The sequence below is a fragment of the Lithobates pipiens genome, unplaced genomic scaffold, assembly GCF_037356315.1.
Source record: "Lithobates pipiens isolate NorthernLeopardFrog02 unplaced genomic scaffold, aLitPip1_a1.2 Scaffold_13, whole genome shotgun sequence".
NCBI lineage: Eukaryota > Metazoa > Chordata > Amphibia > Anura > Ranidae > Lithobates > Lithobates pipiens.
The window spans coordinates 322,947,793-322,975,453 of NW_027507718.1; the positions used below are offsets into that span (position 1 = coordinate 322,947,793).

The window sequence follows — 27,661 nt, forward strand, 5'->3', positions numbered from 1 at the left end:
GCACTGATGACAGGTGGCACTGATGACAGATGGCACTAATATGTGGCACTGATGACAGATGGCACTAATATGTGGCACTGATGACACGTGGCACTTATACGTGGCACTGATGACACGTGGCACTTATACGTGGCACTGAAGACACGTGGCACTAATACGTGGCACTGATGACAGATGGCACTAATACGGGGCACTAATACGTGCCACCGATGACAGATGCCACTAATACATGGCACCGATGACGCGTGACACTGATGACAGATGGCACTGATAAGTGGCATTGATGACACGTGACACTGACAACAGATGGCACGTGACACTGACAGGTGGCACTGATGACAAATGGCACTGATACGTGGCACTGATGACAGATGGCACTATGTGGCACTGATGACACGTGGCACTGACGACAGGTGACACTGACGACAGGTGGCACTGACGACAGGTGGCACTGGGGGCAGGTAGCACTGGGGGCAGGTAGCACTGGGGTGGATGGCACTGGGGGCAGGTAGCACTGGGATGGATGGCACTGGGGGCAGGTAGCACTGGGGTGGATGGCACTGGGGGCAGGTAGCACTGGGGTGGATGGCACTGGGGTGGATGGCACTGGGGCAGATGGCACTGCTGGGGCGGATGGCACTGCTGGGGGAAGATGGCACTTTTTATTTATTTTTTTTACTTTTTTTTTTTTTACTACAGGCAGAACGGCTGCCGCTGCAGCCGTTCATCTCTCCCCTCTCACACTGTCTGTGCGAGGAGGGAGAGCGGCGCTGAGAGATGATCTCATATGTTTACATATGAGATCATCTCCCATTGGACACGCTGTAAACGGCTGCTGTGATTGGCCGTTTACAGCGATCTGTGTTTGCCTGTCCCCGGGGGACACGGCGAACACAGAACTTCCGCGATGCGCGCCCGCGGCGGCGCGCATTGCGGAAGTAAACATCAGGACGTCCAGGGACGACCACCCGGACGAACGCGCCTGCTCTACGGCCGTCATTCGGCCATAGGGCGGGCGCGAGGTGATTAACTCTGTTAGAAAATTTTGCAAATAAATGATCTTTCTTCATAAATTTAGGACAAAATGTTTTCTGCTACATTTTTTTGTTGTGAAAATAACCCAGATCAGTGTATATTATCTTTAAGAAAATTATCCACAAACTATGGTATATATCTAAAAATCGATCAATCCTGATGTACTGATGGCCTATCTCATTTCCTGAGGCCCTGAAATGTCAGCACAGTACAAATATCCCCCAAATGACCCATTTTTGGAAAGTAGACAGTCCAGGTATTTAGTAAGAGGTATGGTGAGTTTTTTGAAGTTGTAATTTTTTGTCACAATTTTTTGGAACATTAACAAATGAAAAAACAAAATTCACAATTTTTTTTTTTTTTTACATATTGTCACCAGTGCAGTACAGCGTTATCATACAATGGGTGTGGTGGTGATCAGGGACACTGACTGGTGACAGTAAATCATTTGTTTTTATTTTTCCTTCCATTTAAAAAAAATAATTATGATTTTTTTTTTTTTAACGTACTGTGACTAGAGAAATACCATGTAACACTGTACTACTCTAGGGAAATGATCAGGTTTTTTTTCTTTTTTGCACATTATGATTGTTCATACCACTGAATTTCACTGTTATAAACAACCATCTGTACAATTTTAACTGATTCATTCAGTGTCTTTTGTTGGGAATAGCTGTGATTGGCCACAGCTAAGTACACAGTACTTAGAAGGGCTGTGATTGGCCCTGTCTGTACTATGTGATCACTGTGACCAATCACAGTAAACAACACAATTGTACACAATGGATGGCATGAAAGGAAGCCATCCATTTTTTACAATTGTCATGTGATCTGCTATATTTGATCACAGCTATCACATGGTACCGACAACTCTAATCATATAGATCGAAATACATTGCAGCGCTGCTTTCCACCTCCTATACCATCAATCTAATCATCTACATGTCATACAAAATCAAAATGCTGGTAAAAAACCCCAACATACTGAAAAATCTTCACATTAAATATTACTACCACCATATTAAAAGTCATTAAGGTCTTAAAGTCCCACTTTAAATCAAAAGTCCTCTTTGTGTTTAAAATGTTGTGTTCCACACTAATCTTCAGTGGTGATTTCCCTTGTGTTCTTCACCTTCCACACCATGTACCCACCTTCATTTTTCACCTATGAAAGTTAGGTCAGGATGTGCCTTCCCCTTTAAGGGGCTCATTAATTCTTGATTGAACTCATTTCACAATCCTCTGATTTGGTCATGCATCTCCACAATACCGTGGTCCATCTCTCGAACAATAAATGTAGATTCTCTATTTTATATATGGTGCCCTTTATATAATCCTCAATAGGTGCTCAAGAAATAAATGTAAGCCATCATGGTGTTTCTCTGTTGCACTGATCTCAATTTTATTAAACAGTAAAAGAAACGTTCACATTTGTTCGTGCACAAAGTCTGGTGCACCACAGATAAAAAACATGCACTATTCCCTTAAGAAATGGCCATGTGGCCTTGCTTCAAACAGACTCCTCTTGCTTCTTGTATATCAATGGCTTCACCCCTTATATGTTGCGCCAGTGGAGTATCTTGGTTTTGTGCTGCCCTAGGCAAGACTAAAATCGGCCCCCCATCTAAATTTGTCCCACCCCTTCCTGTTTAAGATCCACCCCTTCATCTGTAAACTCCACCCATTCCTCTTTATGCTCTTCGGAGATGGGGAGAGACAGAGGGGATGAGAGAAAGAGGGAGGGGGGAAAGAGGTGAGGGGAGAGAGAGAGGGGGGTGAGAGGGGCAGAGAGGGGGGTTCCTCTATCCCTCCATACTACATCAGTCCATCTCCTTTCCCCCGCAAAAACAAACTGCACCAGACTCTCACCTTCCCTCAGACCATCCTTTTTACCAGCTGTGTGTAGCGAAGCTGCCGAGGCATGGTCACAGCCCAAGACTCTGACTGGCTTAGCCAAGTTAGCTACTTTCAGGATCAGAGGCTACAGCCACCTTTGCCGTCTGCTTCCGCTTTGCTTACCTGTCACCGAATGGTCAGTCCACAGCCTCCTCTGGTGTCACCCCTCTTGCGGGTGTTACCTGGGTGTGGTCTGCACCCCATAGCGATGTCACTGCTTGTAGTGTCCCTTCTGCCTGGGGGTAGCACTGACCCCCTGAAAAATGCCACCCAGGCAAACGCCTTGTTTTCCTTGTGGTAGATAGGCCCCTATGTTGCACCATTGACACATGACTTTCTCAGAGGTTGTGGAGCGTGGTACGTATTGCCAATATTTGTATGTCACTCTGCTGTCATGTTACTATGGGAAACACTCACGCGCCTTCTTGTTAACTACTTGCTGATATTCAGATACTGCTCTGCTGTTAAATAACTATGGGCACTACTCTCGCTATATCTTAACTATTCGAATGATCTTTACAACTACACAACTTTAAAATATTACATATTTGCCACAGTCCTCAAACCACAGTTCCGATATTAACTATATCGCTTCTTCCTTACACCATACAATATGTTATAAATATTATGCGCATATACATATAATATTAAAGTATATGTATTTTTTTTTTTTAAAACAAACATGTCATACTTACCTCCTCTGTGCAGTTGGTTTTGCACAGAGTGGCCCCGATCCTCCTCTTCTGGCGCCCCTTAGCGGCGCTCCTGGCTCCTCCTCTTCTCGAGTGCACCGTTGGAGAGCAGCTCTCCCTCAGGGCACTCGTGCGGGCATCCTCCCGTGTCCTGCTGTTGCGTTCATTGACACAGACAGCAGGACTCGGCCTCCACATCATTGGATTTCATTGACAGCAGAGGGAGCCAATGGCTGCTCTGCTATCAATCTATCCAATCAGCACCAGAGACACCGATGATGGCGTGCTCGTCCCGTTGCTGGAAAGACCGGGTTCAGGTAAGTAAAAGGGGGGCTGCTCACGGGAGGTTTTTCACCTTAATACATAGCATGCATTAAGGCGAAAAACCTTGAGGATTTACAATGCATGGATTGAGGAACCCTGCCTAAACCAGAAGTAAGGTATAGTCCTGCACCTCATATACTTGGAGAATCGGATAGTAAAACCTTTATACTTTTGGGATAAAGCTTTTACATAAATAAAAGCTGACCATTGTAAGCACCCCAGCAGTGGTAAATGTTTTGTCTCAACAAGGCGTCTGAAAATTTTGCTGCACAGCTTGTTTTGTTAAAAGAAGTTGAAAAATAACTGGGCAGATCACCAGATAAAACGAAAAACGAAAAAAGATTAAAAAATGAAGCCATCACATCTAACAACCGGTAAGATGCAATATATTACATGTTTTTTTGGGGGTTTAATACCGATTTAAAAGGAGGTAATCCTAAATGATTTTGCCTTTTGGAAAATAACATGGAAACACAAAAAAATAACCAATAAAATATGTATAACCTGTAAATCTTTATAAAAAAAATGTCAAAATAAAAACATAGAGAAAATAGCATTGATAGACTACCGTATATTAAATGATCCAAAGAAATCATTTTCTTTCCGTCGGCAGCAATACGTAAAAGTGACACTTATAAAGGTGCCTATACAAATTGGATTAGTGCTGCACAGCTGGTGTCTCAATGTCCTCATGCGGTCCTTTTTGTCTCCTCTTGCTGCCTCTGGGTAAAAATGTCATTTTGTTTATGAATTTTCTTTCCTCCTTTCACTCTCAGCTCTGTTGGTGGAGAATAAGGTGAAAGCCTGTAATTCGTTCATGTTAGACATCACTGTTGCTGTGATATTAATGTGCTCTCTCCAAATGCCACTAGCTTATTACAAGGCATTAATGTCAATTACTAAACAGTATTACCACTACTGCTTTTCATCTATCTAAGCATGTTGGCTGGCACATTAACCCCTCTGTTTATTTTTCTTTTAAATTGTTTGGGTTCAAGAACCACTCATGTGGTTCATAAGGTGACACTAAGCCAGTGTTTCTCAATTCCAGTCCTCATGGCCCACTAACAGGTCATGTTTTCAGGATTTCCCTCAGATGAAACAGCTGGGGTAATTACTAAGGCAGTGAAACTGATCAAATCATCTGTGCAAAATAATGGAAAGCCTGAAAACATGACCTGTTAGTGGGCCATGAGGACTGGAATTGAGAAACACTGCACTAAGCCTAGGTTCAGTCATAAGCGTTGCAAGAAACGCAGCAATCCCTACGCGCTTCCCGCACCGCATTGTAATCGCACTGTGTTTGCAATCCGCTGTGGGTGTCATTACAAAGTTGACAACGCTTTAAATGCATCGCAAACACAGTGCGGATTGCTTGCACCGGATGGCATGGTACAAAAACACCATGCGGTCCATTTGAAGTGCAGCTCCAAAAATGGTGCTTGCACTTCTTTGGTGTGATGCGGTGCTATTTGAGTCCATTACAAAATCGCACTGCACTGAATCACATGTGAATTGCACAAGGATGGGGTGCTTTTCCTGCACAACTCACATGCGGGTTATAGTGTGAACCGGGGCTAAAGGATACCCTTTTCTTAAGAATAAGCCATACACATCTACTAACTAATGGCCCTGTAATCAATTTTTTTCATTAAAGTGAATGTAAACCCGAAAATGTTTTATTTTATTTTTTTGTCTGGCACAATATAGAGTATGGGATTTCAGATCAGCTGTGCCCAGTTTTGCCACAAAGAGTTAAAGAGGAAGTAAACCCTGATGAGTTTGCGTCCTCTTTCATTCCCTGCAAAGGCAAAGCATAATGGACTACTATGTATCACATAGTAGTCCATTATGTGTCACTTACCTGACACAGGAGCCAGCGAAGTCACCGCTGTCCCCTGTAGTTCGGCGCATCCATCTTCTCGGTGGGGCCTCGCAGCTCCGCCGCTGTCATTCGGCGAAGCCGCGATGATGTCTCTCCCATGCATGCGCACGGGAGCCGAGACGCGCAGCATTGCGCGGCATCTTCGTCATCAACGATGCCACGCTCAGTGCGCTTGCGCGCCGCTGTCTACGGCGCATGTGCTGTAGACAGCGGTGCCCGTCTTCGGGCAAATATCTCCTAAACCGTATAGGTTTGGGAGATATTTCTTGGACCTACAGGTAAGCCTTAATCTAGGCTTACCTGTAGGTCAAAGTGGTTTGTAAGGGTTTACAACCACTTTAATCCAGCTCTGAGCAATCCTCATATCTTTTTTCAGTGAAATAAAATGGACAAACTGTGAAAACTTTGTCCGTTCTTCCCCCTTGCTGCGATTGACAGGTGATTTGCATATCTTGTGCACTAGTCTAAGAGACATGCATTATTTTTTAATGTCATAATGTAGAGTATAAGATTTCCTATCATTTGAGCCCAGTCTTGCCACAAAGAGTTAATCCAGCTTTGAGCAATCCTCTTTTATTGTTCAGTGAGATAAATCTTGACAAACAGAGAAAAACTTTGTCAAATCCTCCCCCTTGCTGTGATTGACAGGTGATTTACATAACTCGTGCACTAGCCTAAGAGACTTGCATTCTTTTTTAATTCCCTCCCACTCCTTTCTTCAGCAGCTCTGCAAGGATTGTCTGTTCCACACCTCAGCATGATTTGGCATGCTGAAGTAATGTGGGGACTTTTCTGGGTTTTGACTGGATGTTGGTGCTCATAGCAGAAGTTCAGTGTAAGAAATACACAGGGGAAAATGCATGTTGATAAGGGGAGTGCAGAGGTGGGCGGGGAGTCTACTGACATCACGACTCCACCCACTGAGCCCTGGAAAACAGACCCACCCACAGAATCTGCAGTTTTCGGGTCTCATAGCAGACAGAGGGGAGACATTTGACAGATAAGTATACATGCAGGAGGCATGTATATCCTTCTAGATAACCAATATTGCAGTAATTTAGAAAGGATTAGAGTGGGTTTACATCCACTTTAAATCATTCTGAGTGTGTTTATCTGCCTCTTTGTACCATCCTCTGTGAGCTCTTATTGCTGTCAGAGCAGTTTTTGCTTTTTTTGCGCACACATGTTTAAAAAATCATTTTAGCCATAAAGAAGATGTAAAATCCCCAAACATTATGTATTTTCTGAAAGCAGACACCCTAGAGAATAAAATAGTTGTAGTTCCAATTTTTTATGTCACACAATATTACCGCAAAAGTCTAGGAAATGCAAAATGTTAGTAAAAAACACACTAAAGTGAATTATAGGTCAAACAAATGCAAATTTTGTTAAAATATATAAGACAAGGTTGCGCCAAGTAAATAGATACCCAACATGCCAAACCTTAAATTTGCGTGCGCCTGTGAAATAGCTACAAACTTTAGTACCCTATATTTTATATAAGCGGTGCTTCAAAAGTCCCCTATAGGTCATCAGTTTAGTGTTACGGAGCAGCTCTTGCGCGATATGTAACATGTGTATCGCAATCAACGTTTCCATGCTTAGGCACTCCCGACACTTGCATTTAGGTTCGTACATCTGTATATGTGAAGATGGGGGGGCCTCAAAAAAAATTTTTTTTGGGGGGGGGGGGGGGATTTTGTGTGCTTAGGTGTAACTTCATTTAAAAAAATATATATATATTTGTTTTTTACTTTACTTTTTTTTTTCATCACATAGGGGACAAAAAGTGCCCTATGTGATGATTTTTAGCTGAGAGGTTCTTTTTATTGGGTCATGCAGGGTCTAAAAGACCCTACATGTCTTCTTTGGACTTCACTTAATGTTTTGCAATGCAGATCGCATAGCAAAACATTCCTTTCCGGCTGAGCTAGTGGAGGACACCTAGATGCTGACCCGGAAGTGACGTCACAGCAAGAAGGGGAGGAGAGCAGATGTGTGTCCGCTCTTCTCCTTCCCCCCCAGCCTCCGGCACCCGCCATCTCCCTCCTGGCTTGTAGATGGGCAAGCAGTGCCCATCAAGCATGGCTGGGGGCGCTGGTACCTGGGGTGTGTGAGAGCAATACTGCCCGAATGCTTTCACCTGACAAACAGGAGTCTGCCTGTCAGTTTCGCGCACAATCCCAGTAGGGACCTGGCACCAAAAGGGTTAAACCTTTATTTTTCCCCCTCACTTCCATTTGTTTGGCATAAGAGGTGCAATGTTACTTGCAGTCATGTGTACTTCTCTATGCACACTTTAAAACTCATAGTCCATATTCCCTATTCCAACTCAGGAATGAGCAAGCTAGCGTGACTACGTTCCTACAAACAGTGGGACAATGGAAAACAAAAGTGGTCACTCTTTAACAAGAAGTCAGGAATTTGGAGAATTGAAGGAAGCTGAAGGCAAAAGAAGGTATATATTTCAGTTAAAAAAAAATCCAGGCATCAGCATGTTGTACATAGTTATATTGGTCTAACTTGGTCCAAAGTATACCAATTTTTTTATTTTTTTACATACTGTCACCAGTCAGTGTCCCTGGTCACCGCCACATCAGCTATGTGATGATGCTGTACTTCACTGGTGACAGTGTGTACATTTTTTTTTAAATAATGTGAAAAAACATTTTTTTTATCCTTAATTTTCCAAAAAATTAAAACTTTAAAAAACTCGCCATGCCTCTTACTAAATATCTCAGACTTTATACTTTCCAAAAAGCTAATTTGGGGGGTACCGTATATACTCGAGTATAGGCCGACCCGAATATAAGCCGAGGCCCCCAATTTACCCCCAAAAAACTGGAAAACTTATTGACTCGTGTATAAGCCGAGGGTGAGACATGGCTGTCCATCCCTGTGTGTCCGTCCATCCCTGTGTGTGTGTCCGTCCATCCATCCCTGTGTGTGTGTCCATCCATCCATCCATCCATCCATCCATCCCTGTGTGTGTGTCCGTCCATCCATCCCTGTGTGTGTATCCATCCATCCATCCATCCCTGTGTGTGTGTGTGTGTGTGTGTGTATTCATCCATCCATCCATCCCTGTGTGTGTGTGTGTGTGTGTGTGTGTGTGTGTATCCATCCATCCATCCATCCCTGTGTGTGTGTGTGTGTGTGTGTGTATCCATCCATCCATCCATCCATCCCTGTGTGTGTGTGTGTGTGTGTGTGTGTGTGTGTGTGTGTGTGTGTGTGTGTCCGTGCAGCCTTGTGTGTGTGTCCAGCCTACCTGTGTCCCAAGCCTCCGTCCCGAGCCGCCGTCGTCCCGAGCCTCCTCTGTCCCGTGCCTCCTCTGTCCCGTGCCTCCTCTGTCCCGTGCCTCCTCTGTCCCGTGCCTCCTCTGTCCCGTGCCTCCTCTGTCCCGTGCCTCCTCCGTTCCGTGCCTCCTCCGTCCCGTGTCGTGCCGATGGATCGCCGCTCTTCTCGGCGGCCATTCTACAATTCAAAAGCCGCGCCTCCGTCCTCCGCCTGTGATAGGCGGAACACTCAATTTCCCAGCAGCCTGTGTTCCGCCTATCACGGACATCCTCTCATACTCGTCCGTAGTATGAGAATGAACGGATGTCCGTGATAGGCGGAACACTGACTGCTGGGAAATTCAGTGTTCCGCCTATCACAGGCGGAGGCGGAGAAGGAGGCGCGGCTTTTGAATTTTAATGTCCGCCGTCTGTCTGCTCGATACGCTGATCGAGCAGTCAGACAGCGGTGACTCGAGTATAAGCCGAGGGGGCACTTTCAGCCTCAAAAAAGAGGCTGAAAATCTCGGCTTATACTCGAGTATATACGGTATTTGTACTGTCCTGGTGTTTTCAGTTCTCAAAATATATACTGTATACCATAGTTTGTGGACTCTATAACTTTCCTACAGACTAAATAACATACACTAATTTGGGTTATTTTCATCAAAGAAATGTAGCAGAATACATCGTGGTCTAAATTTTTGAAAGACTATTTTTGAGCTCGGAGCTGACTGCTCCTTCTATTGGCCTTTAGAAGGAGCAGTCAGGCCTGAGTGCGTAGCCTTTCATCCCTGCAGCTCTGATTGACAAGATTCCAGCCCTGCCTAGGTCCAATCAGACGCCGTTGACATCACTTCCTGTTCCATGGTCCATGCTGGTCTGTGTGGAGCCGCTTGGTTCCTTTGCTCCTGGAGGAACACCGTGATCCATTTCAGCCAACTGCTCAATTCTTTCCAGCTATCCGGAACAGCTGTGGGATCCACAGAGCCATGTGGAATGCCAGGACTGCACTTTACTTTGACAAGCATGCATCTTCTATCATCTTTTAAGTGTTTTTAATCTTATCCTATTAAAGTCATCATTTTAATACTACACTCAGGTCGGTGCCTACTCCTCCCTGTTTTTTCCCTGCAGTTCTATTGTGACCAATCATGCACTCTGCAGATCTGTGGAAGACAAGCTATCACTAGTAAACACAGACGCTGGACTTCTGTGTTTACCAGTGAAAGTGGTGATCAGGGAGCAGAGGGTCTGAGCCAGAGGTAGTGGAAATGGGTTCCACCAAGTTTCAGCTGAAAAAAAAGCCCCGCCTAATAGACTTATGAAACAAAATCATGGCAATTTTAGTGTTAGATAATGCTAAATAATTTGAATGGGTGCTTTCATTTTGAAGCTGTTCAGTAATGCATTGACATGCATTGCATTACGTCTTTGAAAAATTCTCTGTGAATTGACTTTAACTCAAAAACTAAAATGTACTGTTGCAATGGACTGAACTGAAATCTTTCTACTATCACTGCATTCTGCTTGTGCTATAAAAATCTGAAAATGTAGAACTCCCACATCTGGTTGGAACAAGCCCCTAGGTGTTACGTGCTAGGTGCTAGATGTCTACCTGGCATGCTCTGAATAGGTATTTATCGGAGAACAATGACTTCTTACAGAGGATTTCCAGGCTGGTGGATCACTCCAGTTCTGGAGGTACGTCATGTTACTAAATGTGCTAAAAACATTTTTATTTAAAATCCCTTGGCCCTAGTGCAATATAGTATAGTAGCTTGGGACAGCCTGCTTAGCTAGCCAGTTATTTAGTAAAGTGTAGGCATATACTAGCAATGATACTGTACTATGATTGTGAAATTGCACAAGACGGTCAAAGGATGACAAACTTCCTATGTTAACATATCACTATCTACTCACTAAATATATATATAGTGCATTGCTTCATGTTGGACTTTTGCTCTGAGAATGGAAAAAAAAAAACATTGTCACATGAGAAATAAGTAGCACATTCTAATGCTGCCAATTATTATTGTACACTGTAGGATTCATATTTTAGATTCAGTTCTATAAAGGTTTTATTAAAGAACTACAGATAACATGATACCAAATTACTGTAGCACTTACCCTCGAAGGGGCGGCTACATTTTTCTGGGCTTACCGATTACCTCCACCAGCTCGTACTCGTTGTTCTTGTCTAGGGGTTCCCAAGGTTGATAACCCAGTAATTGCAGAGACCGACACTTGCGTTCCTTGTTAGGATTTTTATTTAGCATAAAACAGTACTCAGTCTCTAAGTTGGGAATAGAGGGTATCAGGATAAAGTTTAGCTCAGGTGCTCTGAACTGCTGACTTCAATAAAAGTCTCTCTCTGTACATAATCCAGGGAATAGCCACTCGCAACTGGACTCTTTAACTGTTGGATAAATCCTTGAGCTTGGATTTAGCAGCCAACAGGTAATTCTAGCTTTGCAAAGTCACTCACACAGACTTGTTTGAAAAACTTAGTTGGAACCTGGAAGGATAGAAGTAGGAACTTTTCTTACTGTACCAGAATCTTTCAGCTGGTCCGGTGATACCGTAAGAAATGTGGATTCAATCAATGTCCATGGCAGCTCAGCTTCCAGGCTCTTATTGAGCAGCCAGCCTTGTGCGTGGCTCTCCTACTAAAGAGTCCTCCCCTGGGCGCTTGTAGAGTTGCTGGGCCTCTCCAAACCTGAGATGGCACCGGAACACCTTAGAATCCTTCTTCCAGTTACTGCACCTCGGACTAGCCAGTTCCGAGGCTCGGAAACGGATGGATCTGCACCTCAGACCATTAGGGCCCCTGGGGGCTGGTCAGGAGCAACTTCTAGACCGGAACCCAGAACCACGTGACTTCAGCACCTTAAGTACCCTCTCCCGGAAAATACACAGCGAGACAAATTGCCACTGATACGCTCCGAGAGAGATTAGTACCTAATGCGTCCAACCAGACTGCATTCTAAGGCCTCTCACAGGTGCGAACCCCACCTATGATCAGGCAGAACCTTAATACAGCCCAGCCAAATTGATGCCAAAGCACAATTTAGCACAAGTAACCCCAAAACTCACTACAGTTTTGGGCAAAAACTAAATTTACGAACATAGCGCGTACTCGTTAGGAGTACCGGCGTTACATTACCAAAAAAAAATGTCAGTGCTCCTGACAGCAACATAACCAGGGAAGCTGCCATCACAAACTGTATGTATCATTTACAAAGAAAATAATAATCTCTGAAGTGGAATATTATAACTTTAAACACTTTAAACACTTGAATTGTGTATATATAGATAAAACTTTTTCCAGTTTTGGATAGAGTATGGAAGGGTTAAAACCCCTGCCATATTTTTTTTCTATGTACCATTGAGGTAAATTCTCTTCACTTCCTGTCCCAGAGAAGCAACAAGATGCAAGAGGAAAATCTCCCTGAGAGAGATTTCCCTCTTAGCCGGAATTCCGACAACAAAATCCGTCTGTTTTTTTCTGACGGATTTTGTCCGAAACTGGTGTTGCATACACACGGTCGGACAAAGTTGTCGGAAAATCAGATCGTTCGTAACATGATGACGTTATTTATTTACAAACGGGACTACGTTCAGGCTAGTAGCCAATAGCTTTGGTCTAGAAATTTGATCTGAGCATGCGTGGCACTTTGTCCGATCGGAATTCTCTACAAACGATCAAACAAAGTCTGATCGGATCATGTTGTCGAAAATTTTTTATATCCAGGTCTCAAACTTTGTTGGTCGGACATTCCGACGGAAAAAGTCAGATGAAGCACACACACGGTCGGATCATCCGACAACACGGTCCGATCTGACATTTTCCGTTGGAATGTCCAACCGTGTGTACAAGGGCTTAGACAGCTGTCCCCAAAAGTACTGTCCTTATTGAAAGATTTTCCCTGACCTTTTGTTCTGGAGACAGTGCTAAAGTTTTGTAAATTCCCTGATTCTTTCTCCATGACAATGGTCACCAGAACAAATACAGGGGTGAATATTCCCATTATAGATTGACAGTGGGTCTAACCTGTAGGGGCATCAATTGGTATTACCTTTAGTAAACCATGCACAAGACAGACACCCAGAAACAGCCCTGTCCTTTTTTCAGCAAGGCACCAAACAAACACAGTTTTCAGTGCAGGTGAGTTTTGTCCATATCATAAAACCAACATAACATCTGCTTGTCCAGGCCACTAATTAAAGTCAGGTCAGTTCCTGGCTTACAAGGTGCTCTCGAATAAGTTCCCCAAAATAAACAGGCTGCACTTGTACCTTTTTAGTGTTCTGTCAGCACTCAGCCCTTTCACCCACAAACAGGTTCCCACAGGAGACAGACTGTGAGATCTGTGAGAGAGCACTGGGCATAAGCAGTTTTATATCTAGACGGCCTGTGGACAGCTGAGACTGTCCTACCAGGCTCCACACATGCTCAGGTTCCTACTAAAATTGACATTAGGCCTCGTCAGGAGTGATCACTTACACTTTGCTCACAAGGCCTTGTCTAATCAGTTCATGCCATGAAGGGCCATGGGAAAACCAAGCCATGCAACCTTATAGACTAGGTTCACACATGTACGCAGTCTGCTGGTGCAGGAATCGCACCTGTTCCCGCACCTGCAACCACCCGCAGCCAAATTGTGCTTCTTCTAAGAGACGTGAGGGGTTACTATTCATTCTAAATGGTACCCCAACGCATCTCAGCTCATGACGCACTTTTGTGGACCCGCAGAAAAATCGCATAGTCAATTTTGCCCACGTGGCTTCCCTGCGACCGCGTTTTTAAAAAGGTGCATGCAGCTTTTTCCTGCGGGAAACGTGGGCACATCAGTCCATTCAAATGAATGGGCTGCCGTGTCCAAGCAAACGTGCGCCACACGTCATAATAGCCTCTTTAGATTTATAGTTACCATGTAGCTGGTCAATGATCAACTATCTCACCAGTCATTTGAGTTGAGAACTGACATAAACACACTGGCAACTGTGACATTTATCATCAGAGGCTTGCATTGTTTTGGTGGGTATATTGGTGGGTTTAGCCAGAAAGACAGAACACTGAAGTTTCACTTAAGTTTCACATATACACTATCCACAATCCTGTCAGCCATTGCCATCTATTCCTACTCTTTCAAAAAAAAACGGAAAACATTTTATTTTTTATAGAGATACACTTTAACTTGATTACAGAAATTGCTATGCTATCACTAGCCACTCCAGAAGATTGGCCCTATTTAAAATATCCACAGAAGGCAAGATTTTTTATATTTTTATGTGTAGGAAAGTGAGTAATTTATTTATCTACATGATTTCAGTTCAAGCAATTTGCCTTTGCTAGAAGGCAAGAGCCTATGTGGAAGGCCTGTGTAATATGTTGGTGCTCTATAAATATGGGTAATAAATCAAGTTATGCCGTTTGGCCATGACCCTCATTATACCAGTTGTATAAACTGGACATGCTCTGAGCACATCTAGCTGCATTGTGGCCTTCCCAAAACTCGTAACACCCAGTAATTATTGTAGGATCCTCCTAATAGGAATTTATCCAGATATCACAGGCTCAATGCACAGACAAGGAAATTTGCCTTTTATTTTATTGTTTCAGCGTTGGTGTGCCCTGAAGAGAAATGGGACAATTTAAATTTTTACGCTGCAAGTTGCAGCACACTACACCACATTATAAACCATGGTGCATAGAACTGGAATTAAATAAAAATTTGTTTCACTTCAATAAAGTTAATAAAAAATAAATAAAGGTAAACAGTGTGATGCGTTGTAACACCGAGCACACTGCTCCTAAACAATGCACACCCATAGGCTTGTGTTATACAGAGTAGAACATGTGCCTGCGGGTGTGAATGGGCTCTTAATGTAGTATATCTAAGCACAAGATAATATGACAATAAACAGATTTTTTTTTCTTCAAATTATAGATTTATAACAATGGATTCTTTTCTTGCAGACAAAACTGTATTGAATTCTATGGGCTATTTTTGATTGACCTTTGGACTGCGGGTTTCTTCTTTAACCAAGGTAAATTCTATGTATCCTTATCTGATCTTAAAAGCATTCATCTCAATTCTCACACCATTATAAAAACTAAAGAATAGCAAAGAATTATACATTAGTGGTAGAGTTTGGAATGACTGAACATATCAAAATAAAATAACATGCTATAAAGCACATCCAATAAAAAAAAAAAATCTAATTTCTTCATCAATTTAGGCCAATATGTATTCCGCTACATTATTTTGGTAAAAAAATCCCAATAAGCATATATTGATTGGTTTGCGCAAAAGTTATAGCGTTTACAAACTATGGGATAGATTTATGTTTTTTTAAATGTATTTTTTACTAGTAATGGCGGCAATCAGCGACTTATAGCAGGACTGCGACATTGTGGCAGACAAATTTGACACTTTTTGGGGACCAGTGACACTAATACAGCGATCAGTGCTAAACATATGCACTGTCACTGTACTAATGACACTGGCAGGGAAGTGGTTAACATCAGGGGCGCTAAAAGGGTTAAATGTGTGCCTAGAGAGTGCTTGCTGTGTGGGAGGTGCTTTTACTATGTGAAGGCAGAGCTTTGTGCCCCTGCTTTATAGGAACACAGGATCCATGCCTTCGCTTTTCACAGAACGGCGATCTGCCTTGTTTAGACATTGCCATTCTGCCTGTCTCCCGTACGATCGGCGAGTCCTGTCGGACATCCCGTCTGCCAGAGCAATTGATTGGTTCCTGCTTTGTCCAAACACATTGAAAGCGAGTTGTCGGCGGCATGCATGCGCATCCCATACCCAGACCTGCAGGATCAGGTACAGGTACCTGATCCTGAAGGGGAGCCGCTTTGGCACCGTACATTTACTGTATACTGTTGGCAAGCATTTAAAGTGTATTTCAACTTGTGCAGCCAAATTGGGTTAACACCTACTTTATATTTGTTAGTATAACTTAAAAAAAATGCATATAACTTTTTTAAGATCCTCTATTCTGGACCCTCCAGCAAGGAAAAATCCTATATAGTTCTTTGTTTATGAAGGGGGTGAGCAGCTGTGTTTGCCAAAATGAACCCTGTCTGTACTGTGCGGGCAGATCTTCATTATCAATTGTAACTAGATTTGAGAACTGTCTGTCCTAACAAGGTATTGATGGTATAGAGCAGGGGTACCCAACCTTTTGAAGAGCGAGGGCCACTTATGCCGCGTATACACGTAGCCACCTATCCGACGGACTTAGTCTGGCGGACTTCCCGCCAGACTGCTGGCGGACTTCCCGCCAGACTGTCCGCCGGACTTTCCGAACGGGCCACTTGCCCACACACGGCACTTTTTCAGCGGACTAATACGGCATAATAAGTCCGCCGTACTGTCCGCCCTACTGAACGGACTCGCCCACGCACGCGGAGGAAAGTCCGCTCATTTCGAGCGCGTCTCCAGGTAGGCGGGGCCCGCGAAGGAGACGCCGCTGGCCCAGCCACCTGGTATGCACTTAAAGGGGAACCCCAACGCCCCCCCAAGTCCACAACAGACCCTTGTCCGAGCACGCTACCCGGCCGGCCAGGAAAGGAGGGGCGAGCGAGCGCCCCCCCTCCTGAGCCGTACCAGGCCGTGTGCCCTCAACATGGGAGGTGCCTTGGTGCCACATGGCCCCCCCACCCCAAAGCACCTTGTCCCCATGTTGATGAGGACAAGGGCCTCTTCCCGACAACCCTGGCCGTTGGTTGTCGGGGTCTGCGGGTGAGGGGCTTATCGGAATCTGGGAGCCCCCTTTAATAAGGGGGCCCCCGGATACCGGCCCCCCACCCTATGTGAATGAGTATGGGGTACAATGTAACCCTACCCATTCACCTGTAAAATAAAGTACAAAAAAAACACAACACACAAGATAAAATAATTTATTGCACAGCTCCGGGGGTCTTCCGTCTTCGGGGCTCTTCTCGCCGGACTCCTCCGTTATCTTCTTCTAGCTCTTTTGCTAGCGGAGGAGCCCGGCATTCTTCCCCGTCACTGCGACCCCTTCTTCCGACTTCGGGAGTCTTGTCCCCCTCTTCGGTTCTTCTGCCGGGCCACCGCGCCTTCTTATAGCTCTTTTACAGGCGGTGGCCCGGTCTTCTGTCGCCACTGCCACCGCCGCTGCCGACTTCCGTTCTTCTTCTTCTTCTTCTTCTCCTTCTTCTCCTGGAGATGTTGACTCGGAGCTCTCTCTGGCCGCAATGCCAGGGACGCGCTGCGCGGGGACTCATATAGGGACAAGGGGCGGGGTCATCGGTTGATGTCACATGGGTTGATGTCACATGGTGACCCCACCCCCTTACAATGTCACAGTCCCGGAGGATGCTGGGACTGTCGCCATGTGACATCAACCCATGTGACATCAACCCATGTGACATAAACCGATGACCCCGCCCCTTGTCCCAATATAAGTCCCCGCGCAGCGCTTCCCTGGCATTGCGGCCGGAGAGAGCTTCAAGTCAACATCTCCAGGAGAAGAAGGAGAAGAACAAGAAGAACGGAAGGCGGCGGCAGCGGCAGCGACAGAAGACCGGACCACTGCCTGTAAAAGAGCTATAAGAAGGCCCGGTGGCCCGGCAGAAGAACCGAAGAGGGGGACAAAACCCCCGAAGTCGGAAGAAGAGGCCACGGTGACGAGGAAGAATGCCGGGCTCCTCCGCTAGCAAAAGAGCTAGAAGAAGATAGCGGAGGAGTCCGGCGAGAAGACCCCCGAAGACGGAAGACCTCCGGAGCTGTGCAATAAATTATTTTATCTTGTGTGTTGTGTTTTTTTTGTACTTTATTTTACAGGTGAATGGGTAAGGGGTACATTGTACCCCATACTCATTCACATAGGGTGGGGGGCCGGTATCCGGGGGCCCCCTTATTAAAGGGGGCTCCCGGATTCCGATAAGCCCCTCGCCGCAGACCCCGACAACCAACGGCCAGGGTTGTCGGGAAGAGGCCCTTGTCCTCATCAACATGGGGACAAGGTGCTTTGGGGTGGGGGGGGGCGCGCGGCCCCCACTTCCCCAAGACACCCCCTGGTACGGCTCAGGTACGGCTCAGGAGGGGGGGGCACTCGCTCTCCCCTCCTTTCCTGGCCGGCCGGGTAGCGTGCTCGGACAAGGGTCTGTTGTGGACTTGGGGGGGGACCCCACGACGATTTTTTTCGGCGTTGGGGTTCCCCTTTAAGTCCATACCAGGTGACGGGGCCAGCGACGTCTCCTTCGCGGGCCCCGCCTACCTGGAGACCCGCTCGAAATTTCTCCGGGCAGGAAAAGTCTGTTCATTTCAAAAGTATGGCGGACTGGCACACACACGGCCGGATTGTCGGCCGAAATGCGAGTCCGGCGGGAAGATTGGAGTGCAAAACTACTTTCTAAGTCCGCCGTACTTTTGGGTCAAAAAAGTATGCCGGAGGCTACACACGGGGGGATTGTCCAGCGGACTTCAGTTTGCCGGACTTTTCCACCCGCTTGTTTGATCGTGTGTACGCGGCATTAAAGTGACTTGGTAACCAGTCGCGGGCCACAATGAGCAGAGCAGCGATGTCAGGTCCGTGTCCACTCTATATATGCAGAGCGGACACAGACACAGCCTGTTCTATTCTATGGGCCCTCTGATCCGATCCGCCCAAATGGAAGGCGACCAATCCTCTTCTCCTTTTGGAGGTAGGCAGGTGTAAGTGAACACAAGTCTATTTACATCTGCCACTCCACAGAGGTGAATGGATGGTCCGATTTTGTGAAAGGGACCTAAGGCTGCTTCACACTGATAGGCTGCGGATTACCCGTGAAACCCAAAAAAGGGAGAAGGCTGGTGCCATGGAGGTCGGGCTATAACATTGTTTTATTATAGCATGTGAACAGAAGTAAAAAAAAAAACACGTTTCAGCCATTAGGCCTTAATTATGGCTGATTGGCAGCGGTTTACCCACACCGCGGGTGCAGCGCAATGCATCTGTGGCTTTCCTGCAGGTTCGCTGCACTGTGCCATAAGCTTCTATTATATCCTGCAGATTTGGTGCACTTTCTGAAAGCTTACCAAATCCACAGGTAATAACAGAAGTCTATGGCTCAGTACAGGTAACCCGCAGGTGTGAAAGCAGCCCAGTAACCACTGCAGAACAGATATGCCAATATGTCTTCCATTCATGTATTGCCAGCTGTTGCTGTCCCAGGCAGAGTGCATTTGGTATCATTCCACCTGTGACAGGAGCCAGCACTATACAGGCTTATGTGGCTCTGCTCTGCAGCCGCTTGCTTCCTCTGCCGCCGGCTTCATTCACAACACTGATACTCTGGGATGTCGGGTTGGCAATCCATGATCTGGGCTTGCAAACCCACCATACCACAGCAGGAGGTTGCGGGCCACATCAGAGGGCTCTGTGAGCCACATGTGGCCCCTGGGCCACTGGTTGGGGACCCCTGGTTTAGAGGATGGGCTTCTTGCATTGGATGTTATTGAAGATATCAAAAAGGTAAATATTAATTTAATATGAACTGCAACACATAACAAACATTGGGGGTTATTTACGAAAGGCAAATCCACTTTGCACTACAAGTGGACTGCAAGTGACCTTGGAAGTGCAGTCGCTGTAAATCCGTGGGGGACATGCAAGGAAAATAAAAAACAGCATTTTCTTGCACATGATTGGATGATAAAATCAGAAGAGCTTCCCCTCGTTTCAGATCTACCCCTCAGATTTACAGCGATTGCACTTCCAAATGTATTTGCCTTTCGTAAATAACCCCCATAGTGTGTTTTTTTTTTAAACTTGACTGCAAAAGTGTAAATACACTTGGTCCCGATTCACACGTCTCTGAATCTGATGCAGTTCTAATGCCTTCCAGAACGCATAGATTCGCATGTCAAGTTTTCACATAGATGCGGTGCGATTCTGGTGTGGTTAAAAAAAGGGGTCCTATGCGAGTTTAGTGTGGAGCGGTGAGATTTTAGGCTATAGCCTGGAAGAATCGCGTCTGAAATGCACAACCACCCAAATAAAGGAAATTCTCATTATGTCACACAGCTTAGCCAGGCAATGCATACAGCACATATATTAAAGAGGACCTGTACTCTAAAACTTGTGTCCAGAAAAGGCAAGCAGATGTCAAAAAGCTATAAACCAGTATGGCTCATGGTCTACCTGCAGTTGATCTTTCCCTATTACCGACTTACCAAGCCTTTTTCTGCTTTGTTCATCTTGGTGAAAGATGTCAGAGCTGCTACCCTGTTGAATGGTGATCTGATGGGGAATAATCAAGAAGCAACAGGCGAGGTGGAGGAAGCACAGATCCACAGATGAAGCAAAAATAGGCAGTCCTGGATTACAGATTCCTCTCCAGCATGCAGCAAAGGATTGGGCACCTAGGCACCATCACATACCAGGTAGATTAACTTCTGTACAACCACAATACCCATACATGGATCTGAATTTGGCCATTCCCTGCTGAATTTAACAAATTTTGATCCATGCCCGCTTCCACATGGGACTTGCTCCATTAATGTCCACCTAGTCAGCAGGCAATCTGTCCTCTAATTCCTGCTGAGCAGGCAAATGGCTGGTCCGCTTCTGCTCTGCTTATGCAGAAAAAACACAGACACAGCCTGCTCTCCTCTATGGGTAGTTGGATGAAAACTGACCACCTGTCCAATTACACCCGACTGCAATCCATTCTGATCCACCAGACAGATCCCCATCCGTCTGTTTTTAGAAGATAGAATCGGGTCGGATGTATCTGGGTGTCACCACCACTCTATAGAAGAGACTGGTGGGTTTGATAGGTCTGCTTGGATTGGTAACTGCTAAGGAAATGTTATCTCTTTTTTCTGATTTTCTAGTGACAAGTTGACCAAGGGATGTTGGTTTTATGGTTGTAGTGGGCTTAGTACTGCCCATAGGAGATATTGTAAGGGCTGAGCAAAATATAGTCTGGAAAATAACATTTATAATGATAATAAAACAAGTTGTTGCCAATGTGCTCCTGTCATTTCAGAAATAGCATCGCTGTTTGGCTTATTGTACATTTATGGCCGTCATGTGTATTTTTTTGGCTATTCGCAGTCTGCTAGGGGCAGGTAAGTTGGCCTCATGATCGTGTAAAGTACTTTATTACCATGTAACTCTTTTACCTTCAACTCTTTAACCATACAAAAATAAAACAAGTAATAAACGTACTACAATAACTTCATTTTTCTCTCTTCCACTTCTTAAGAAAAAAAAAAACATCTTCCTTATGTCTCCAAAAAGCTTTAATTTTCAAAATGTAATTAAATTGAAAAAACTGTTTATGTATCTGGTAATGACAAGGTCAAAACATCCAGACGAAAGTTTAATATAAGGCAACATCAATGCAACGGGGTTGATTTACTAAAGGTAACTCCACTTTGCACTACAAGTGCACTTGGAAGTGCAGTCGCTGTAGATCTGAGGGGGCGATCTAAAATGAGGGGAAGCTCTACTGATTTGTGCAAGCTAAAATGCTGTTTTTTATTTTCCTTGCATGCCCCCCTCAGATCTACAGCGACTGCACTTATAAGTGCACTTGTAGTCCAAAATGGATTTGCCTTTAGTAAATCAACCCCAATACATAAGCAGTTGTGGATACGCAAGGATAAAGTGATACACTGCATATCTTCAGAAAAGTACATTAAATGTTGGATAAAGACATATAGGGGTTATTTACTAAAGGCAAATCCACTTTGCACTACAAGTGCCAACTACAAGTGAAAAGTGCACTTGAAATTGCACTGAAAGTGCACTTGGAAGTGCAGTCGCTGTAGATCCGAGGGGGACATGCAAGAAAAATAAAAAACAGCATTTTAGCTTGCACATGATTGGATAATAAAATCAGCAGAGCTTCCCCTAATTTCAGATCTACGCTTCATATTTATAGCGACTGCACTTTCAGTGCAATTTCAAGTGCACTTTGCACTTGTAGTGCAAAGTGGATTTGCCTTTCGTAAATAACCCCCATTGTTTTTATATCTATGGAAGTTAAGTTAGCTGAAAAAGGTGTAGGTTGTTCTGTACTGAAATCTTGTGATCAATAAAAAGGGAAAAATATTTGCGCAATTGGAAATTTCTAAACGAAACCTTGTCCCAAAAATGATCCCCCTATATTGAGATTTATATTGAGTGTAGATAAATAAATAAGGTCTGGCTTGCCAATTTAGTGATTGTTTAATGTGTGCCAGACATGGCTAACCCTGGTTTCATTATATTTTTTAGGCTCCATGGATTTGCTTTGTGCAGGTGGGCATTGATATTTCTACTGGTCATGTCTGCAACTGGAGTCACTAACAGTCTAATAGACAAGTACCTCCATCTGAACCTGCTGAAAAAAGTACAGCACCTGACATTAGGATAAAAGAAGAAGACATATGATTACTAACACTTTTTTAAATAATTTGTATCAAACATTTTTACAGTGAGCAAGTAGAAGATTTAAAGTTAAGTTGGAAAAGGCAGGGCAATGGTGCAACTGCATTTATTAGTTCCTACTATAAAAATAATAGATGGCATTACATAATATGCATCAAGAATGCATAAGTCTCAACCTTTTATTTTTTCCTTTTGTATCTCTGGGATAGGAAGTGAAGGGAAATCTTTTCAATGAATCACTGACAGCAAAAAGGAAACCCCTATCAGGAGTTTCAACTGATTCCTACTCTAGTCCTGTGATCTTCAAACTACGACCCTTCAGCTGTTGCAGAGCTACTTTTCCCATGAATCATTGTAAAGCTCTGACATTCACAGACATGACTAGGCATGATGGGCCATAGTTTGAAGACCCTTGCTCTAGTCTATCCAAAGTGAAAAAAGGTTTTGGCTTTAGATATACTTTTAGTATGCCAATACTCATCTGTGTATGGGTGCTACCCAACCTAAAAGTCAACTATTCAGATACTCAGCAGCCAAAAAGAAAAATAATTTAGCATCATGACGTGGACTTGTGCTATCATGTGGTTACGAGGCAGTACCATGTTTGCTGTCTGGAAGGCTGGTAAAGGTGCAGATTTTCTGAAATTGTAAAGATATAGTTATGCATGGCTAGGTGTATAAATAATGAAAGCTGGTTTGGGCAGTTTTAATGACTATGGGCCTATGTCAGGCTTTTGTTTGGCTCCGAGAGGTTTGCATTTCCACAAAAGTCTATGAGAACGCAAAATGTGCTTGAAGCGGGTCAAATGTGGGTGACAAGGTGGTCCACTGCACCTATCAATGTATTCTGAATGATCTCAGAAATATCTTAAATTGATGCCATTGACACAACCCTAAAGCCCATTGACACAAGCCCTGTTTGTTTTCAGATTTCTCAACCAAATCTACATACGTTGGTCTTTATTTTTAGTCTACCATGTGCAAATCCTAATACTTCCTAGCCTTAATAAGAGACACTAAGTGCAATTATTTGCAAGGACAACGGATAGCCTTACTAAGCCATCCCCCATCCTTCAACTTGAAAGCATGCCTTTGCCCCATCAAAGGAGAAGCCAATATTTTTTTATGTGAAAATTGCTAACTTGAGATTTTTTCTAGCTGAATGATTTGGTTTTCTTTTGGAAATGTTTATTTCACAATGAAATCAGATAAATCAACTAGATTTTTGTAACTTTTCTGGTACTTTAAGACTGTAACCAGATACTCTATACAACATGATCCCAGCAAACAATGTAGAACCAGTTCTTATTTAGAGCTGTCATGAACGACAAGAAAATCTCAAAAAAGTTCACGCAGTTGTGCATTCCTCTAAAAATATTTAAATAGACACTGCCAATACTTTATATGCACCTCTCCAGCACTCCCTGGCGTTCCATCTTTTCTCTCAGCCACCAATATAACGGATCAGCTGGTATTGGAGCTCATAAGGACCTGCTACCTAACACTCTTTATCATGTGCCAATGCTCCATCCATCTTAAAGTGATACCAAACACACACTGTTTAATTTACATTGTCCCTTCTATTTCTGTATATAGATGATAGAACTGCGTTTATTTTAATTAAAACAAAATCGAAGTACTTTTTCCTTATCAATATACAGCTGTCACATGACCCAGATCTTTTCCAGCCTGTCTGTAGGGAAACATAAGCAGGAGGAGTTTCTAGTCCTCTGCTACTGGACACATGTTCACAATAAAAAAAATAAAAATAACCTTTGAAATACAGAGTAAATATAAATAATTAATATCAATAAACAGTTGTAAATTGTCATACAAATATATATTTGAAATAACATCTTATTTTTTGGCAATAACATGGTCTGGGCGGACTTCTGCCAGTCAAAGGCTATGTCACACCCCTCCAGCCTGTGTCTTAGAATAAGAGGGAGGTGAAGCCTCCATTAATCTACATGTAATATCTCACCCCCATTACGTTTTGCTGGTTAGTAGGCATGGAGGAGGAGGAAGGGAGTGGGGTGTCTTTTACCACTGTGTATATGCCCACATGTGTGACTCTATAGTCACATGGGTTGCTCAGATATGATAGGGATGATGCTCATTATAGAAACTCACCGAAAACTGAGCATGTACTGAGTTGCCACTACAGCTGCAAAATCCCTAGCTGAATTGGGGACATGAACAAAAGGTGGAGATAGAGAACAGCAGAATCAAGCAGGTTTTTCGAAGAATAAAGAAAAGGAATCTCATAGTGACTGAGAGAGTATGAACAGCATGTAATACACTATTTATTGATAGTTTTTTTATGATGTGGGTTTAGTGACACTTTAATGGTTTGCACTGGATATTTTTCAGTGTAGCCATACAGTAGAAGAAGTGGTAGAGGGGACACTGGATAAGGGAATATAAATTGTTCAGGGTGGGCTTTACACAACCATTCGGCAAGGTGGCAGTGTCCATTTAAAGTAGAATTCCAGGATAACCCTAACTAATTTTTTAAAATACTCCCTCCCACCTCCTAACAGCTCTGCTAGCCTGTGTAAGAAAGATGCATATACTTACCTGTTTTCATGCCATTTTGGTCTCGTCACGTGATCCTGCTCCCCTGTGTCAGCCAGTACCACTGCAGGGGAGATGAGGGAGCACTGACAATGGATGGGCCATTGAAACAAATGGGTGATATCACCATACGAAGCTTTACCAGGTGTTAGGACGGGGAACGGGAGTATTGTAACATGGATGCTTGAATCTGTTTGGATATCAACCTTTTTTCTTCCATTTCAAAACAATACTTATGATAAGAGAAGTTGAGGCAGCACAAGGAAATAATCTTGCTCTGCTGTATGCACATTTACTGACAGGGAACATACTGACAGGAGAGTGCAGAGTAAAGCAGGTCCATACACTGCTTAGCAAGACGGGAGAATTCATGTTTTTTTCATCAATGTGCTGCTGCTCCTTTGATGTCCAATCTACAAGGTGCGAATGGGCAGGTGACAGTACTGTATGACTTAGCTCTAACAGAGAACGTGGTGTCACTCACTGTACTGTCGGGTAGAGGTGTATAAGTTAGAAAAGTGGCCGGATAGAGCTTTGGAAGATAAGACAGTTTATGTGTGTATTTCAAATTTGTATATACCTGCTGCCCGCAGTTTACGTTTTAATCTTAGCTCAGGCAAAGCATTTCTTCTATAAAAATATTTTAGTAAAAAAAAAAATATATATATATACAAATAAATTTTGGAAAAAGTGGTCAAAACCGGAGCCTGGTGGACCACACGTGACTCTCAATTTTTTTCTAATGCTGCCAGCAGCCTCTCAAATGTTGCTGAACATTTAATGTCACATTTCAACACTTTTTTCTGATGAAGTCAACTTAAGCCAGTCCAATGTATAAGATGTTTAACGCCAACATTTTTTTATATTACAATGTGTCTCACAATATATTAAATGCATGTTCTTTGTTCAGTTATACATTGTTATCTTAATATATTTTTTACAATAAAGGCAAACTTTTTCAAGGTTGTTAGTGAATAACATAATCTCTGTAGTTTAAAACTGACCTCCAAGGTATATTATATCATCTTCCTGTACTCTGCCTCCCACTTTATCCTAAATGTCCTTTCATGGCCATCATACTGGATTGCATTTCCTCAATGACAATCTGTATGAGGCGATTGTTTAGGTACACATCGCTTTCTTGTCCAGGCAGGAATTCTCATGTCACTTTATTTCCCAGCATGCATTTAATAATTGCCCTGTTGTGGGCAGGGCTGTGAGTGTGAGATTAAACTTTTTCCACCCTTCCACACCAGATAAAAGTCTGTACTGTAAGCATTATTCATCAACTGTCCAGAAGTGTTTTTTAATTATATACTGTATATCGATTGTAAGGGGGACAGGTTCAACTGGTATTAGCAGTGAAAAACATGTACAAGACAGTAACAGTGCAAAGCAGGTTTGTTCTGCTACCCGCTGGAGTGTGCATGCGTGACGCCGCCATATGTGTTTCAACAGAGGGCCCCTTACGGGCTCACTTCGCTTGCCACGCTTCGGGCACTTCTCTCGCCACGCTTTAGGAGCGGCCTCGCTTTGCTCGGCATAAATATAATCAAACTCTATGTCCACTTGGATGGTGGGGCTTGAATTTGGACTGGAGGTGGATGCGCAGTCCAGCAGGTAGCCAACTGTGATGGGTCGCCATATGTGACGAAACAAGGGCAGGAGGGCTTTGTACAGCAAGTCCATAACATAAACAAACAAAACATCTGCCCAAACCGATAACTAAATTCAGGTCAGTTCCTGACTAACAGGGTATCCTCAATGGGTTCCCCAAAACAACCAACCAACTAACAACAATTGTACCTTTTTAGTGTTCTGTTAGAAGTCAGCTTTTTCTCCCAGCAGCAGGCTCTAACAGCAGAGAGAGCAAGAAATATCGCTCAAATATGTAAAGGCCTGTGCACAGCTGAGTCTATTTGCTAGGTCTGGCTAGCAGGTAAGATGTGGCCCTAGGAATGGAGGCTTTCTCCCACTCAAAGCTCTACAAAATCTCGGGACTCTAGGACCAAGAAAAGGAATTCATGTGATTCTCAGAAAACATAAAAGTCTGTTTTCTCCACATCAGTCGCAAACCCTGGAATCAACCACAAACTCCAGAACCCTTCACCATGTTGAGGTAAGAAATGCAGGTGACACCATTCACAATCCAGCCAGCCAGCGCCTCACATACCTTCCCGTTTGCTCAGTTCTCTTAGGAGAAGCACATTTTCCAACCTACAATGGATGCATTCCAGTTCATCAGCATTCCCCTAGCCTTTGACATAAAATTGAAAGGCTCGATTATAAGGCCATGATTATATTTTGGTATATACTGATTTAAATTATGAATGAGCTTATAATGCCAGAAAGCTGAGGCATATTCAGCATCGCAGCCACACACATACAAGGACCACGTATATGTGCAGCTGTGGGGTGGGGAATGCCTCAGCTGTTAATGATTGGCCGTTTGCAACTTTGCAGTGGCATCTTTCTGGTGGAATATCTCTAGTGGAACAGATGAGTCCTCTGTTCTGCCATGACTGTCCAAACTGCTCAGTCCCTAATGACACACTTGATCATATACC

General features: G+C 43.9%; 1 protein-coding gene across 1 annotated transcript in view; it reads left to right on the plus strand.

Moving 5' to 3' along the window:
- Window positions 1-26,060, plus strand: part of LOC143975016 (microsomal glutathione S-transferase 2-like) — a 40,430-nt gene extending 14,370 nt beyond the window's left edge. Inside the window, exons 3-5 of the mRNA XM_077476929.1 lie at window positions 15,094-15,164; window positions 21,130-21,211; window positions 22,365-26,060. Of these exons, the coding sequence (XP_077333055.1) occupies window positions 15,094-15,164; window positions 21,130-21,211; window positions 22,365-22,503 (292 nt within the window). The 3' untranslated portion in view covers window positions 22,504-26,060. The remainder of the gene's footprint in view (window positions 1-15,093; window positions 15,165-21,129; window positions 21,212-22,364) is intronic.
- Window positions 26,061-27,661: the final 1,601 nt, after the last annotated feature.